The 14,566-nt window shown below is 40.6% G+C and overlaps 2 protein-coding genes across 2 annotated transcripts; one reads left to right on the top strand and one right to left on the bottom strand.

The window, feature by feature from the left end:
• Positions 1 to 1,483: 1,483 nt before the first annotated feature.
• Positions 1,484 to 6,283, bottom strand: LOC139444482 (uncharacterized). Its single transcript, XM_071225442.1, has 6 exons — positions 6,178 to 6,283; positions 5,742 to 5,822; positions 4,316 to 4,387; positions 3,818 to 3,889; positions 2,601 to 2,737; positions 1,484 to 1,624 (listed from the first exon to the last, which is right to left on the bottom strand). Exons 1-6 carry the CDS (start codon positions 6,281 to 6,283, stop codon positions 1,484 to 1,486), a joined length of 609 nt encoding a protein of 202 aa, XP_071081543.1.
• Positions 6,284 to 11,631: 5,348 nt separating this feature from the next.
• LOC139444492 (uncharacterized) lies at positions 11,632 to 14,389 on the top strand. The gene is made up of 3 exons (XM_071225446.1): positions 11,632 to 11,752; positions 11,885 to 11,896; positions 12,686 to 14,389. Exons 1-3 carry the CDS (start codon positions 11,632 to 11,634, stop codon positions 12,928 to 12,930), a joined length of 378 nt encoding a protein of 125 aa, XP_071081547.1. The 3' UTR covers positions 12,931 to 14,389.
• Positions 14,390 to 14,566: the final 177 nt, after the last annotated feature.

Here is a 14,566-nt window from a genome sequence, read left to right as displayed (position 1 = left end):
CATGAGATAAACCTCGATTAGTCAGTCTATGGGTCTGTAACTGTATTGTTACCCATGTATTCCCCTTTTCATGTATGTATACTGTACAACAGGACTCTGTTACATTTTCTGAGCCAACGAATTATATTAACTCTGACTTTTGATTAAATGATTTTGGATTTGACAAGGCCGACGAGTCCTTGTTTTAGCCCCTTAAATGCCGAGCGCCAGGCAGGGTAACAACAAGTAACATCTTTTAACGTCTTTTGGTATGACGCGGCCGGAGATCGTACACCAGACCTTCCGCTCTCCGGGCGGACGCTCTGCCACAAGACCACGGAGGCGGTCTCCATATATGCAAACAATATACAAGCTTTTTATAGGCGTCCTAAACAAAATTTATTTTTCTTTTGGATCTATAAACAATACAAAATTGTGGTGGGAAGGTCACATGTTGTCTCGTGTGTCTGATAACGATTCCAAAGACTTGTAATGGCTTTTGCTGCTACGTGATAAAAAAAAAATGGCTTTAGCTGAAGATGATTCTCCTGTCAGCAGTCAGCTGTTCGCTGTTCACTTGGTGTGAGCTTGTGATTGCTTGCAAATGAATACCCAACGTATTTACAGAACCACAATTGGTGTTGCACGTCCATGTCATGTTGGTGTGTCTTGGTACCAGACTCTCTCGTGGTTGTATTTTTGCGATATTTCACTCTTTTCACCAAATGTCTGCAGTATCTCATTCTTTCAATAAAAATCAATCCCAATCAATACAAGCAGAAATGACAAATTCATTTTTGGTATTAGTGTTGTATGGATGTCGGCAATACTGTCAGATATGTACGATTTTCATACTTTTGCATTTAGTTTTCTTTTGCAGAGTTTATATGCCTCAGGATTGTGGTCCTGCTTTGGAAAACATGTTTAGATTGTTGTTCATATCATATCATTGCATCACGCAATGTCGATGCACTGTCAATAAAAGGTCATTGTAATGTTTGAGGTTATTTTGAAACGTGGTTGTGTCATTCATTGCTAATTGCAGTTGAACATTTACTTGTGCACTCCAGAGACCTGGATGTCCTGATACTAAAGGTCTGGAAGTATTTTTCTTCCGACTGGAAGTAAATGGCATTAAGTCATGGCGGTGAAAATGTTTTTCCTGTTTTTGCAATCACATGCAAATAGGACAATAGTGCATCGTTGTAATCAACTGATCAGAAATGAGCAATTTTGGGATTAATTCATTAAATTTTATTTATCATCCATTTAACTGAACAAAGCGAGACATACGTTCATATAAAAATATGCAATGTCCAAGGAAGCTCAACTGTGATGGAACACAAAAAGAAGGATACATGAAATAAGAACCAATATATTTTCAGAAACGTATACGTATAGTGTCAAGTTATTCATTCCAATTCTAAAGATAGTGAGAGGAATATGAAAAGCCCTATGAGTGGACGTTTTGTTCAGTTGGATTATATATCACTTTTAGGCATGTTTACATCTGATAGATGGATATTGCCCAGTGTCCTCCACATCGATCTTGTACGTCGCCAGCACATGGAGAAGCGCACTCTGCGTCATCCACTTTCCTGTGTCCGCTGTGGATGTCATCACCACAAAAGCATTGTAGTCCAATCTATAACACACAGAAATCAATACAATTTATGTAAATGGAATGACTTTGTAGAGGCCACTGGAAAGCCTAGGATATATATGTGAGAATGATGAAACTAATTAAACAAATTAATGTAAAGGTGAAAGGTTTCTGGAAGAAGGGCAAATTGTCTTCTGAAGAAACATAGACCATGACGTAGACATGTGAAAACTGCATTCCTTTGCGGCAAGAGATGTTAGCTGAGGAGCACATGTCCAAGGATATCACTTTCCCAAAAGGTGTGATCTCTTACGAAAAAGGCAATACTTACAACCATTACACAAAGATGTGTGTATTGAGACTCCTGTTGGAAAATGTTTGATATGATCATGTTCATCAGGTTATTATAGCTGTGTGAGAATTTATTCGTGTACAAGCAGGTATAGCTCTTTTCTTGCCATGTTACAGCGATGAGATTGACTGTGCACTATGCTCATACAGAGGCCACAATTATCAACGACATTGATACCACCCTATACACAGACGAATTATCCAAAAATGGTCAGCAATACCAGACTTATGTGATTACCAATCAGGATCTAAATCCAACAATCCTTTGAATGCTTCAAGTACCGCTCAGGCAACAGGTTATACCTTGAAAGATAAAATTGATGACGTCCATCTAATTGCAGGTAAAGGACCCTCTACCACTGCTATCATCGAAAAGACCATATTGGACTGGGGATCCACAAAAGAAGACTTTCAATGGGTTTAACAAGCACTGAATCAGATGGAAAGACATTGCCTTTATTGACAATTATTTTTTGGGACTCCATCTTCTTGTTACCATGGCAGATCAATGTGCAAAAAATCTACATGAGTTTGAATATAAGGTTACAGACTTGGTTATGTGCCGAATGGCATACAAAAGCACTTTCCATGGCAAGAGCAATCCTAGATATGAATAGCATCATCAGACTGGAGTTACTGCTTTTGTGCAGATTGCAGAGTTACGTACCTCAGTTCCAAAATAGGAAAAGTAACGATCAAGACAACACATCCGGCATTTCTCTGTTGTCACGTGTGTTGTGGGACAGAGGTAATTTAGTACACGAACCCAGGAATCTCTGTAACATCCAACGTATTTGAAGGAATCTACAAGAAACAGATGAAGAAGAACTAAATCTACACAGGTCATAAAGAAAGTAACATTGGAGAAACATTGAACATTGGTCACTTCATTCTGGCCATTTTAGAATGATAATAGCTTGCGACCTTTGAAGATCCGGTGTAAAATAGATCTTCAGCAACCCATGTTTGCTGTAAAAGGCGATTGTGCCTGTCGAAAGAGGCGACTAAAGGGATCGGGTGGTCAGGCTTTCTGACTTGGTTGATGCATGTCATCGCATCCCAATTACGTGGATCGATGCCCATGATGTCAATCACTGGGTTGACTGGACCAGACTTGATTATTTACAGACCGCCATCATATAGCTGGAATATTGCTGAGTGCGGCGTTAAACAACACACAAAGAAAGATAATATATTGCACAAATGTTATAAACTCTTTGGGGATATGCTCTTTAGTTCATCTCAGTTATGAGTAAATAATGGCGACCATGTTTGAAGTCGGACTTGAATTGCATCTACATGTCCTAGAGGCACCACAACTTGGAATCATTCATTCAAAGTTTCAGCTGTATAGGTCTTGTAGTTTTGAAGATGTCACACATACAGAAACAGTAGAAAAGTGGGCGCAAGTGAAGGTCATAGGTCTTAGTTGGATCAAATAAAAACAGTATCAAATGTTATTTGGCATAAAGTATACGTTTTGAACATAAAATTACATGATCACACTTGCTGAAATTAGTATCTTTCTTAGAATGTTTTACACCAATATTATTTCAACTCACTATAGATATGCCCAAAAAGGTTGAATTGTCATGAAAGTATTACTTTGCAAATCAGGTGAGATTTGTGGCTTTTTATATATACAAAAAGTACAGTAAAGTTCTAACTCTCAGGCACAATAATCAAATAAGTGGAGTAAGCCTGAACACAGTTTTAATTGGCTATCGCTTTCAACTAGTACCAAGTATGTAACATTATGTTTCTACTTCATGTCCTATATATATATATATATATGTGTGTGTGTGTGTGTGTGTGTGTGTGTGTGTGTGTGTGTGTGTGTGTGTGTGTGTGTGTGTTTGTATTCATTACGACCCTTTTCATTACGTGGTTTCGTGACAGCTGCTCCCAGTGTGTCATTTGTAGAAGACCTGTTGCCCCGCCCAGCTTCCATGCTGCCTGAAAGAAGACACAACATTTTTTTTAGAAACTCGCGTCCTGTTACTGCCACAAAGTGAGAAAGACCAATCAGAGAACAACCAACCCCATTCGAGACCGTATACCATCAGTAACAGACATCTTGGATTTTCCAACACCTACCTCACCTTGACACGTGCAGAGATTAACAGAGACAAATTGATCATTTTTCTTCTGCTTCAACAATATGACCAACTAAAGATACCATAACTTATAACATAACGTCCCTGCAAGAGAGATTTCCATCACAGCTTCAATCAATAGTGAGGGGTGTATAACAATAAAGTCAGCAATATTCCACATACATCACGACGGCGTGTATATAATGTAGTCTTATCAGGCAAACCAGTTTCCAGAAACTTTCTCATGTTATATTTACGAAGTGAGAAAAGATGATGTTTTACATACGCAGATTTTGGACTTCCAGTTCCAGTGCGTTCACCCGTTCAGTCAGAGAGGTCATCGAGGCTTCTGCTTTACCTGTCAGATCCAGATTAATGGTTTGATTATTTCAAAAGTGCTGTATAGTTTTCAGGCAATGTGATCTTGTTTCTGACACTACCATTATGATCTACAATTATTCATTTAATTCCACTGTTATTTATTGTCGACTCAAGTTTGTCAAGGCTCAAGTTTCATGACATAAAAAATCATTAAACAAATAATGATTGAAATTTCTCGATATGCACTTATTTGGTAACTTCCATAGGATCTCAGTTTAGCTGATAAACCTGCCGTTTATTGAAATTTGATGTAGTCCCACTGTAGAGTATGTACATCCTATTTTAAGTTGGAACCACTGATAGAATGAAAATAAACCTACTGTGTTTTGAAATTTAGCTTGGATTCACCAAGTCCTTTAATCAGCTCCGCCGGTCATTTCTTGGAATTCGAATATGTCATTTCGTATTTCAGGTGTCACAAGTTGAAGAAATAATTTATAAAAAAAATCTGAACGAATTTATTTCTGTAACAAACTTTTATATTATTTTTAATTTAACATTATAAATTATATTTTAAATGTGTAAATCTCAGTAGTTAGTTAGTCTCTCCATTTGGAACTGGGATGTGGCAGAACTTGACCTACATCACCGTTACTAACAACTGTCAATGGCTGCCAATGTTTTGTTTACAATATTCGTGCTTCTAACAAGTTACACGAAGCAAGACCTTTGATGTGGTTCAACATTAACATCTACGGTGTAGGGTACAACAGGCTGACGGTACAACGTGATTGCTAATGGAACAGGAGCTTTACTGAACAGGCCTTTTTAAGGCTGCAGACAAGCCGGCTATTTTGACATTTGACTACTGACTAATTAGGCAGACGCATAGGTATACATGAAACTTGGTCAACACAACACGTTGCATACGTCTTTAGTGTCATCATCGTATGGAATCGACACCAGATGTTCTGAGTGAGTCAGTGCGTATAGTTTTACAACGCTTTTAGCAATTCCAGCAATATCACGGCGGAGGACATCAAAAATGAGCTTCACACATTGTACCAATGTCGGAAATCGAATCTGATTTTTCCTGGTTGCAGCATAGCTACCGCCACACTCAAAACTGACCTGCAGCACACCAGTGGCGTTAATGTTACTACTCTGTAGACAGTGCGTAGTCATCTTTGGCTGGTCTCCGGTCAATTGTGTATTTCTTACCAGGTTTAAAATGTTAGCTGTAATGATTACATATCAGATGCCAATGTTGACGACCATACAAATGTCAATGTTCACAATACAACTACCATATCTAGTCATCGGGGGTCAAAATTACTAATTACGGTCCTGTCTTGTTCCTAGCTAAAATCATCAACTTAAAGTAAATTTACCTGATATATTGATGTACGCTTCAAGTGCCCCAACCCTAGCCACGAGTCTATGAACGGCGTCCTCTACAGCCGTGGTTTGATCTGTAAGCAGACAGCAGATTTGAGAGTTTTTACCTTGCTTTTCCACATGGTTGTCACCGTCAGACACGCGTCCACAATAACAACAAGAAAACTATAAAGTCGTGTTGAAAATACAATAGTTATGTTTTAAATGCGTAAATTGCACAAAATGACACTTGAATAAGCGGCGGTATATTGACAGGTCGAATACATGTCAACATCCTCCCAACCCTCGTTGGTTTCACTGGTGTGGTCAAGATTGAAAACCTGCCTCACTTAGGGCATTCCCATCACAACCACTTGTGACATTGTGATTTAACTGTAATGCTGGTTAACGCGGTATCAAATCCAACTCATTCACTCACACCAAATTTACCTGCGTCAAATGTTGCCATGTCAAAAGTGTTAAAAGTCCACGCCACAGAAAACATTGTCAGCAGAGTAAACACGAACATGTTTGCTGGTGACAGGAGACTTAACATGTGACGGCTCTCAGAGTTAGCTTGTGACTGTAACGTAAAACACCTCGAGTGCTGCTGCAAATAGTCACCTTTTAGCGACATGATTTACTGGCGTGGCTACTGGTTATAGAACGGGAACTGCACAATAGTTCAAAGATCTTATCTGAGAGCCAATGAGAATTCTAAAGCCTGATGTTTTATGTCTCCACGAGTGCACCCAATTCACGACCTTCACTATATCGTTATGCCCTTCGTAAGTGTTTGTATCCAATGATTATGACGCAGTAGATAGATTACGTTTCAGTTACTACCCTTGACAATGAGGCTACGATCATATATTTCCTAAAAAATACCAGCAGACTCGTGACAGGAATGCTTGACAAGTGGCATTAAAGAGCTTAGTGGAATGTGTGCCCAGTTGTGTTTGTTGGCATGTTTGGTGGGAAATGTGTCTCTTTTGTTTTCAACAACAAAACAAGGCTGATGGAAAAACCTCATTTTTTCAGAGAATGATGCTCAAGAAAGATCTTGTGTTTTATTTATGTAGATTAATAACGTGGCACTAAATAGACATCTCACAAATACATAGATGTCATATTTAACAAATGTCCGTATCTTTTGCTTTAATCTAGAAAGAAAAATAAGAAAATATGTGTCTAGCAAAGTAGATATTGTCCAAGATTTATTCATATTTCAACAATATGATTATAAGCTACCCGGTAATGAGTAACATTCTCTTCTGGTTTGTCCTCGTTATTCATAAAGTAGAAAACGGTTTATTCCCAGCTATTTTCACAACCATCCATCCTACCAAAAACCGAATAGATTTCATCAACAAATATAAACAAATTAAAATCCATTGCCTTGTAATAATAATAAATAATAAGTGCATTTATATACGCTAGATTCCATTCACCAAGTGGATGCTCATAGCGCTACACTATTATTACCCCGGTCAATGGATCAGTGAGCACTCGATTGTCATTCTCAACTCCCTGGGGAGTATTCAACTTTGTGCTTAAAGGAAACTTGCTTTAATGAAAAATTTTCCTTTAATTGTGTAATCTTTACCATGTGGCCTCCAGTTACGAAAGTGAAGTGTTAAGTAAAACGGAACAACGTATGGGAAGTTAATTCCGATATATAATGTTAATATTTTGTTTCAAATAGCTTGAGCATTTCTCACGTCAGCATACTCACATATACTCACACGCAAAAGAAACGCAAGTCGAGTATGCATTATACATGTTATTTATTTTCAACTGTAAAGAAAAGAAATACAAATAGGGCAAGATTGACAAACAATGGACTGAAGACAGTGTAATGGATTAAAAGGCAGATGACATACTAGTAATTGTTTTTTTTTCAAATGGCGCACATTGTGCAGACGCCTTTGAACCTCATCCCACAAGTGTTCGATGGGGTTCAGATCAGGGCTGAGGGCTGGCCATGGTAGAACACGGATGTTGGGTTGTTGCAGAAAGGCCATGGTAGCTCTGACAACATGGGGACGAGCGTTGTCCTGCTGGAAAATGTGTTGTTGATGTTGTGCAAAAAATGGAACAACGTGGGGTCTGATAACTTGGTCGATATACGGCTGAGCAGTGACGTCGTGTCCCCGACCTTGACCAACATTCAGAAAGCACATGGGTCCAAGTCTTGCATTAAGTCCAATTCCTGCCCATATCATGACGCTAGGTCCACCCCATGGATCCCTTTCCACAACGTTTCATTCAGCGAAGTTCTGACTCTTCCGTCTGCATGGGAGATACAAACGCAACTTTCATCAGAGAAGATGACACGCCTCCACTCACGATGACGCCAATTGCGATGACCCTGTGCCCACTGAAGTCGTGCTTGTCGATGCCGTTGTTGGAGAACAGGACGACGTGCTGGTCGGCGACATCTGAGGTTGTTGGAACGGAGACGTCGGATCACAGTGTCCCGGCTTATGTGTCGATTATTTGTATCAGTTTAATGTGAGAGGAAAGCACGAAGTGATGCATGATCAGGTGTTACATGCTTTGAGAAACAGTCAACCAAATCATGATAAACTGCGGCATGGTATCTCACTGTGCTAGCACTATAAATCAGCATCAGTCCGGACGAGTACAAGCAGCCACACAAACACACCCGTGCATGCACGTCGCTATATAAGTGCAATTATCTTGGACGCGACGTTAAACCCCATTTCGCCTCACCTCACCTCATCTTACTGATCAAAAGATAAGACATCGTCTGCATGCAATTAATTTGCATTCTCGGCGACCACGTCTTGTATCACCGTGAACAAATCGACACATTCTAGCCAGAGGCCCATAGTCTCATGTAATGTATTCAGAAGAGTCTAGATTCACTCTGGATTTTCTTAAAAATCCTGGATGTGTGTGGAGGCGTCTAAACGGACGTTTGGCGAGCGTTAACTGAAGGCAACATGATAGATTTGGGGATATGTCTGGAATTATATGAGACGGGATTATTGCGACCGCCACTGCATATTGTCCACAGATAACTAAATTAGCATTATTTTTAACCAGCTAAATGCCAACGTCAATGTGTTAACTCTGTTTCCATCATCTCAAAGACACACGAAAGGACGAAGGCCAAAAGATATCATTGATTTGCCTCTCCTTCTGGAACCATTGGGACAGTAGAAAAGTAAGGACAAAACAATATTCAGTGAAACGACTCCAAACGACTCTACACACACTAGAGATCACTAAAGAGTAGATTTGTTAATATTACTTTGAAACGATTGGCCATATCAGAAACAGACGCCAAATCACACAAAATGACTCCATGTTTCTAAATATGAAATTTACAAACAAGATAATTGATGGTTTAAACTAAAGTAACATGCTCAAACAGAAATCTGTTTCCTTAACTGTCCAACAATATTCTAAATTCCAGGAACCATCAATAGTTTTATATTCCTATACGAACACCATTCCATCCATGTTGTTTAATTATTCAACGTGTTGCAGATCGTTGACTTGGCATATCATGGGTACGGTCACCTGCAAAATTAGTTTACTTTGACAGGTCGAATCATCCTAGGTTTTCGACAGATTAGTACACGGACTGTGCAGAATCCGACACCCACAATGATCAAGACAACATCTTAGGTTCAGGTTAGTCCTCTTCATAGCAATGATGGCAGTCAGCATGTATATCAACGTCGGATGGAACGTAAGCTGACGCATGTGTTGTTCAACGTTCTGCAATCGGTCGTGGGAACGTAATGGTGTGGGAGGCATCACTGCACATCACATACACACACAAGCGGTCACTGAGAGCAATTTGACAGGTTAAGGAACCGGGACGAGGTTATCCGTCCTCGCATGCTACTGTTCCTTTCGACCCACGGTAAAGCCCCTCACAACAGGACAATGCATCTAGCAACTGTGACCCTTGGGCCTCCTGTTTCGCCACATCTGTCATCCATCGAACATGTGTTGGATGACACTAAACTTCCTTTTCGCTGACACCCAAACCAACCGATGACGTTGGTTCCGCTGTGGCAAATCTTTGTCCAAATCTTGAATAACGTCCCACAAGCCTTCTAAATAATCTTGTGGCGCCAATATGGATTGTGTCACAAATGGCGGTCATATCCGATACTGACAATGTTTGTTTCTTTGTTTGATGGTGTTTAACGCCACATTCAGCAATATTCCAGCTATATGACGGCGGTCTGTAAATAATCGAGTCTGGACCAGACAATCCAGTGATGAATATCATGAGCATCGATCCACGCAAGTGGGATCGATGACATGCATCAACCAAGTCAGCGAGTCTGACCACCCGATCCCGTTAATCGCCTTTTACGACAAGCAGAGTCACCTTTTACGGCAAGCATGGGTTGCTGACGACCTATTCTACCCCGGAACCTTCACGGGTCGATACTGACAATGGAACCCACGCAATGTTCAGCCTGAGATCACGTTTACAGACTTGGTTGTATTGTGTTGACACTGTCATGATGAATTCATTGTTCATGGACATCAGTAGTTTGTTATGTTGCAAAGTCGTTTTTTGCTTGCGTTTATTTATTATTGTCCGCTAGCATACTTATGCTTGTTGTTTTTGTACATCAGTATATACCACAAAATTAAGATAAACTCAGATTCAGTTTACTTCCATGGCTTCTCTGAAACATATGAGAAATCCATATTCCTTTCATACACTCGAAATGCACCATTTGTCTCGTTGGGGTTTAGTGTGTAAAGTTTGGAAATCACGTGCAGCATATCGTAGTAAGAACAAAGACTGATTGTTAGTTTTGTCATTAGTTGGTACACATTGGTAGATTTCTTCGCAACGTAGATACTTCTCTATATGCTACTGTGGTTCGCGTTTCCTTTGGCTGTGAGTATATATTTAGTTTATGCTGGGACAATTAATATAAAAGTCGATGAAGTAAACCGTTAATGTTATATAGAAAAGGATGTAAAAAATATTGACTTTCATACGTGAAACAACATTCTACTCATATCTCTACAATCTACGACTTTATTTCACGATAGTTCAAGTATTGATATCATGTAGGACAAACGTCATCAATCCATCGCCACAGCTATAACAGCCACTGTTGTCAATATAGAGTTCTTGTTAGACTTTCAATATAATCAGGGGCGGTCAGGTAGCCAATTGGTTTAAGCGTTCGCTCGTCACGCCGAAGACCCGGGTTCGTTTCCTGACATGGGTACAATGTGTGAAACCCATTTCTGGTGTCCCCCGCCGTGATATTGCTTGAATATTGCTAAAAGCGGCGTAAAACCATACGCACTCACTTCAATATAATCAGACCGCCTCAGTTGTCTAGTGGTAGAGCGTCCTCCCGGAGAGCGGAAGGTCCGGGGTTTGATCCCCGGCCGCGTCTTACCAAAAGACGTTAAAAGATGATACTTGTTGTTACCCTGTCTCGCGCTCGGCATTAAGGGGCTAAAACTGGGACTGGTCGGCTCGGAGTCAGTATACTGTGTCTGAGTGGGTTATTCATGTTAAACTGTGGCATGGTATCTCAGTGAGCTAGGACAATAAATCGGCATCAATCCGGACTAGTACAAGCAGCCACACATACACACACACACACACACATACGTGCATGCACGTCGCCATATAAGTGCAATAATCTTGGACGCGACGTTAAACCAATTTCACCTCACCTCAATATAATCACTCCATGCACCTGATACCAAAACACAAAGAGGAAAGTCCACACACATTCACATATCAATCTATACATTCATAAAAACAGGCCGCGACGTATCTGAGCTATGCTCTTGTTTTGATCAGAACGTGTCTCTATGTGTGTGACCCACTATCATGGTGTGGACTCCTGAATAGCCGGGTCACTGTGACACGGCATGCCGCACACCTACACGCCGTGCAGATCCATAGGCAATCGACTTACTATGACACCGCCGCTTATCAATGCATTCTGGGATGAGCTGGACTGCGGAGTAGTAGTTGTTTTGTTGTGGTTAAGTAACACGTTCTTTCACACTGCACAGAAGCGCAGAGAGTACTAGCGGTACTGTACTTGTATGAGGTAAGTATGATAGTTTAATATATATCGCTTTACCGTTACCCTGGTAAGGTGAGCTAAGGCCAAATTAGGTTTAACGTCGCGTTCAAGATATATATATAGCGACGTGAATGCACGTGTGTATAGTTCGGACTTATGCCGGTATATAGTGCTAGCCCACTTATATACCTGCCGCAGTTAAACATGAATACCCCACTCAGACACAGTATACTGACTCTGAGCTGACCGTCCTTGTTTAGCCCCTTAATGCCGAGCGCCAGACAGGGTAACAAAAAGTACCATCTTTTAACGTCTTTTGGTTATGACGCGGCCTGGGATCGAACCCCGGACCTTCCGCTCGGATGCTATACTACTAGACCACGGAGGCTGCATATCCTGGTAAGATTAGCGTGAAAGTGATCATCTGTACATCTATCTGTCACCATTCCCTGTGGGGATCCAAGAGCAGTAAAGTCCCAGTATACATGTCCAATATTTACTGACCAGCTGAGGGGAAGCGAGCGAATAGGCTCGTAAGTTGGCTGACTGCGTGTTATCACAACCTGATGGCGTGGCTCGTCGCTCATGCGATCAGCTAATGATTTCTCTGGTCCAGACTCAATTATGTAGAGACCGACTGAAATAACTGAAATATTGCAGCTTGTGGCGTTAAATAAAATTCACTCGCTCAATCCAACTGTATCAATATTCCATTGGACAGGCATGTCATTTCCAATATGATATCGTTTTATTTTGACCTGACTATATTACCAGGATATGTCATAACTATTGCTTGTTAAGCATTTTAGTCGATGTAGGTTAACATGTTATCTGTGAAAGTGAGTTTGTTTGCTGCTATTTGACTGAATCTATTTACGACTTTCCTCATACAGGTGAGAGTAATACACTCCATACAACTGAGGTCACTCTGCTGCGCACAATCAACATGAATTATGCAGGCTATAGTGAAAAGATGTGTGTCTGTGTCGGTGCCACAGCACGTCTCATTGAGTATTTTGAGAAACGACGCTTTGTCCAAGTTGAAGTGAAGAGGTCTCAGCTCATCATCAACCGAAATGTGTCAGTGAAGAGACTACGGCAGTTTTTTGAAGGACTATCCCGCAGCTACATGCGCTGATATGTTTCCATGAACGGACAGAGACGAACTGTGTTGATGACATAGCCAGCAACCTACATGTACATATATCACCGACATGTTGCCTCATGTTCAAAATACTGCTACTGATTGTTGAATGATTAGTTTATGACCGCGCTACAATCTATTCTATACCCCACAGTCATACAGCTGAGTGTGGAGTTAGATAACAAACACACATCATATCATGGCTGTAGTCATGTTACAACAGTTGGCCATTGACTAACACCTGTCGTGTTGGCTGGTTGCACAATGAGCCGTATTGAAAGCATGGGTGTAGTCCTGCCCTTTTTCCTTTCGACTTTTATGAAAGGGTCAACGTGAATGACGTTCAATACTATCAGCTACACCCAATGAACTGATTTTAATTTCTATTCATTTGTGCTTGCAACCCAACGCATGGCCGACACAAGGATTGAGATCCGCCAGGATAGTGGCAACGTGACTTAAAGCTCTTTCCATAATCTTGGACCACACAATGTTTGGTATCCGCCAGGATAGTGGCAACGTGACTTAAAGCTCTTTTCATAATCATGGACCACACAAGGTTTGGGATCCGCCAGGATAGTGGCAACGTGACAAAACTCTTTTCATAATCATGGACCACACAAGGTTTGGGATCCGCCAGGATAGTGGCAACGTGACAAAACTCTTTTCATAATCATGGACCACACAATGTTTGGGATCCGCCAGGATAGTGGCAACGTGACAAAACTCTTTTCATAATCATGGACCACACAATGTTTGGGATCCGCCAGGATAGTGGCAACGTGACAAAACTCTTTTCATAATCATGGACCACACAAGGTTTGGGATCCGCCAGGATAGTGGCAACGTGACCTAAAGGTCTACTGAAACACATGAAATACACAACACAGGTCACGATTTGACGACATGGCATAGTAGTTCTGTGTCACTGAAATCCTGTTAAGTTAAATTTCTCAGGACCATATACAATATGTGACGCTATCTGAAGTTCGAGACAAGCATAGTGCTGATAATGATTCACCTGCTTGATAGAAAAAGGTATCCAGGTCACAGTAATTGAGCTGTCGATGTAGTTCACTTGGGAGTCATTTTTTGTAAGTTGAGGGATTAGTAATTATTTTCATTTATGAATTAGGTAATGACACATTATTTTTACTTTGTGTAGGTCAACGTCGATCATCACTTGTCATAATATCAATCAATGGACTGTTTATTATCAATAATATAACGTATTATCAATATGTATTGTAATAGATCCACGATTTCTAAACTCATGTTTACATAGTCCTCCAGTGTGGGCCACTGTTTGTTTGTCTGTTTAACTAATACTTTACCACAATATATTCCAATCAATAGTGTTTCTGCGGCTGATCATAAACCTGCATGATGTTTAACGTAGAAGAGAACGACAACTTATTGTACAACATAATGACTGCAGTACTGTTTCAGCGGCTGGGACCAGACACCACATTTGCAACCCTTGACAGGGGACGATGGGAATCAAGAAGACATATCTATATTGTGTCAGTAAATGTAAATGCTATGATGATATCTGCTGAGGAGAAGGCGGGCACATCTATTAGGATCTAATGGTTGGTGTGATGAAATTGTGGTGCCCTAGTTCGTGCGG

Source organism: Haliotis cracherodii, unplaced genomic scaffold (genome assembly GCF_022045235.1).
Source record: "Haliotis cracherodii isolate W230 unplaced genomic scaffold, xgHalCrac1.p SCAF_55, whole genome shotgun sequence".
In the NCBI taxonomy this organism is placed as follows: domain Eukaryota; kingdom Metazoa; phylum Mollusca; class Gastropoda; order Lepetellida; family Haliotidae; genus Haliotis; species Haliotis cracherodii.
Note: the sequence above shows the minus strand (reverse complement) of the source record. Positions and strands in the feature narration are given on the sequence as shown.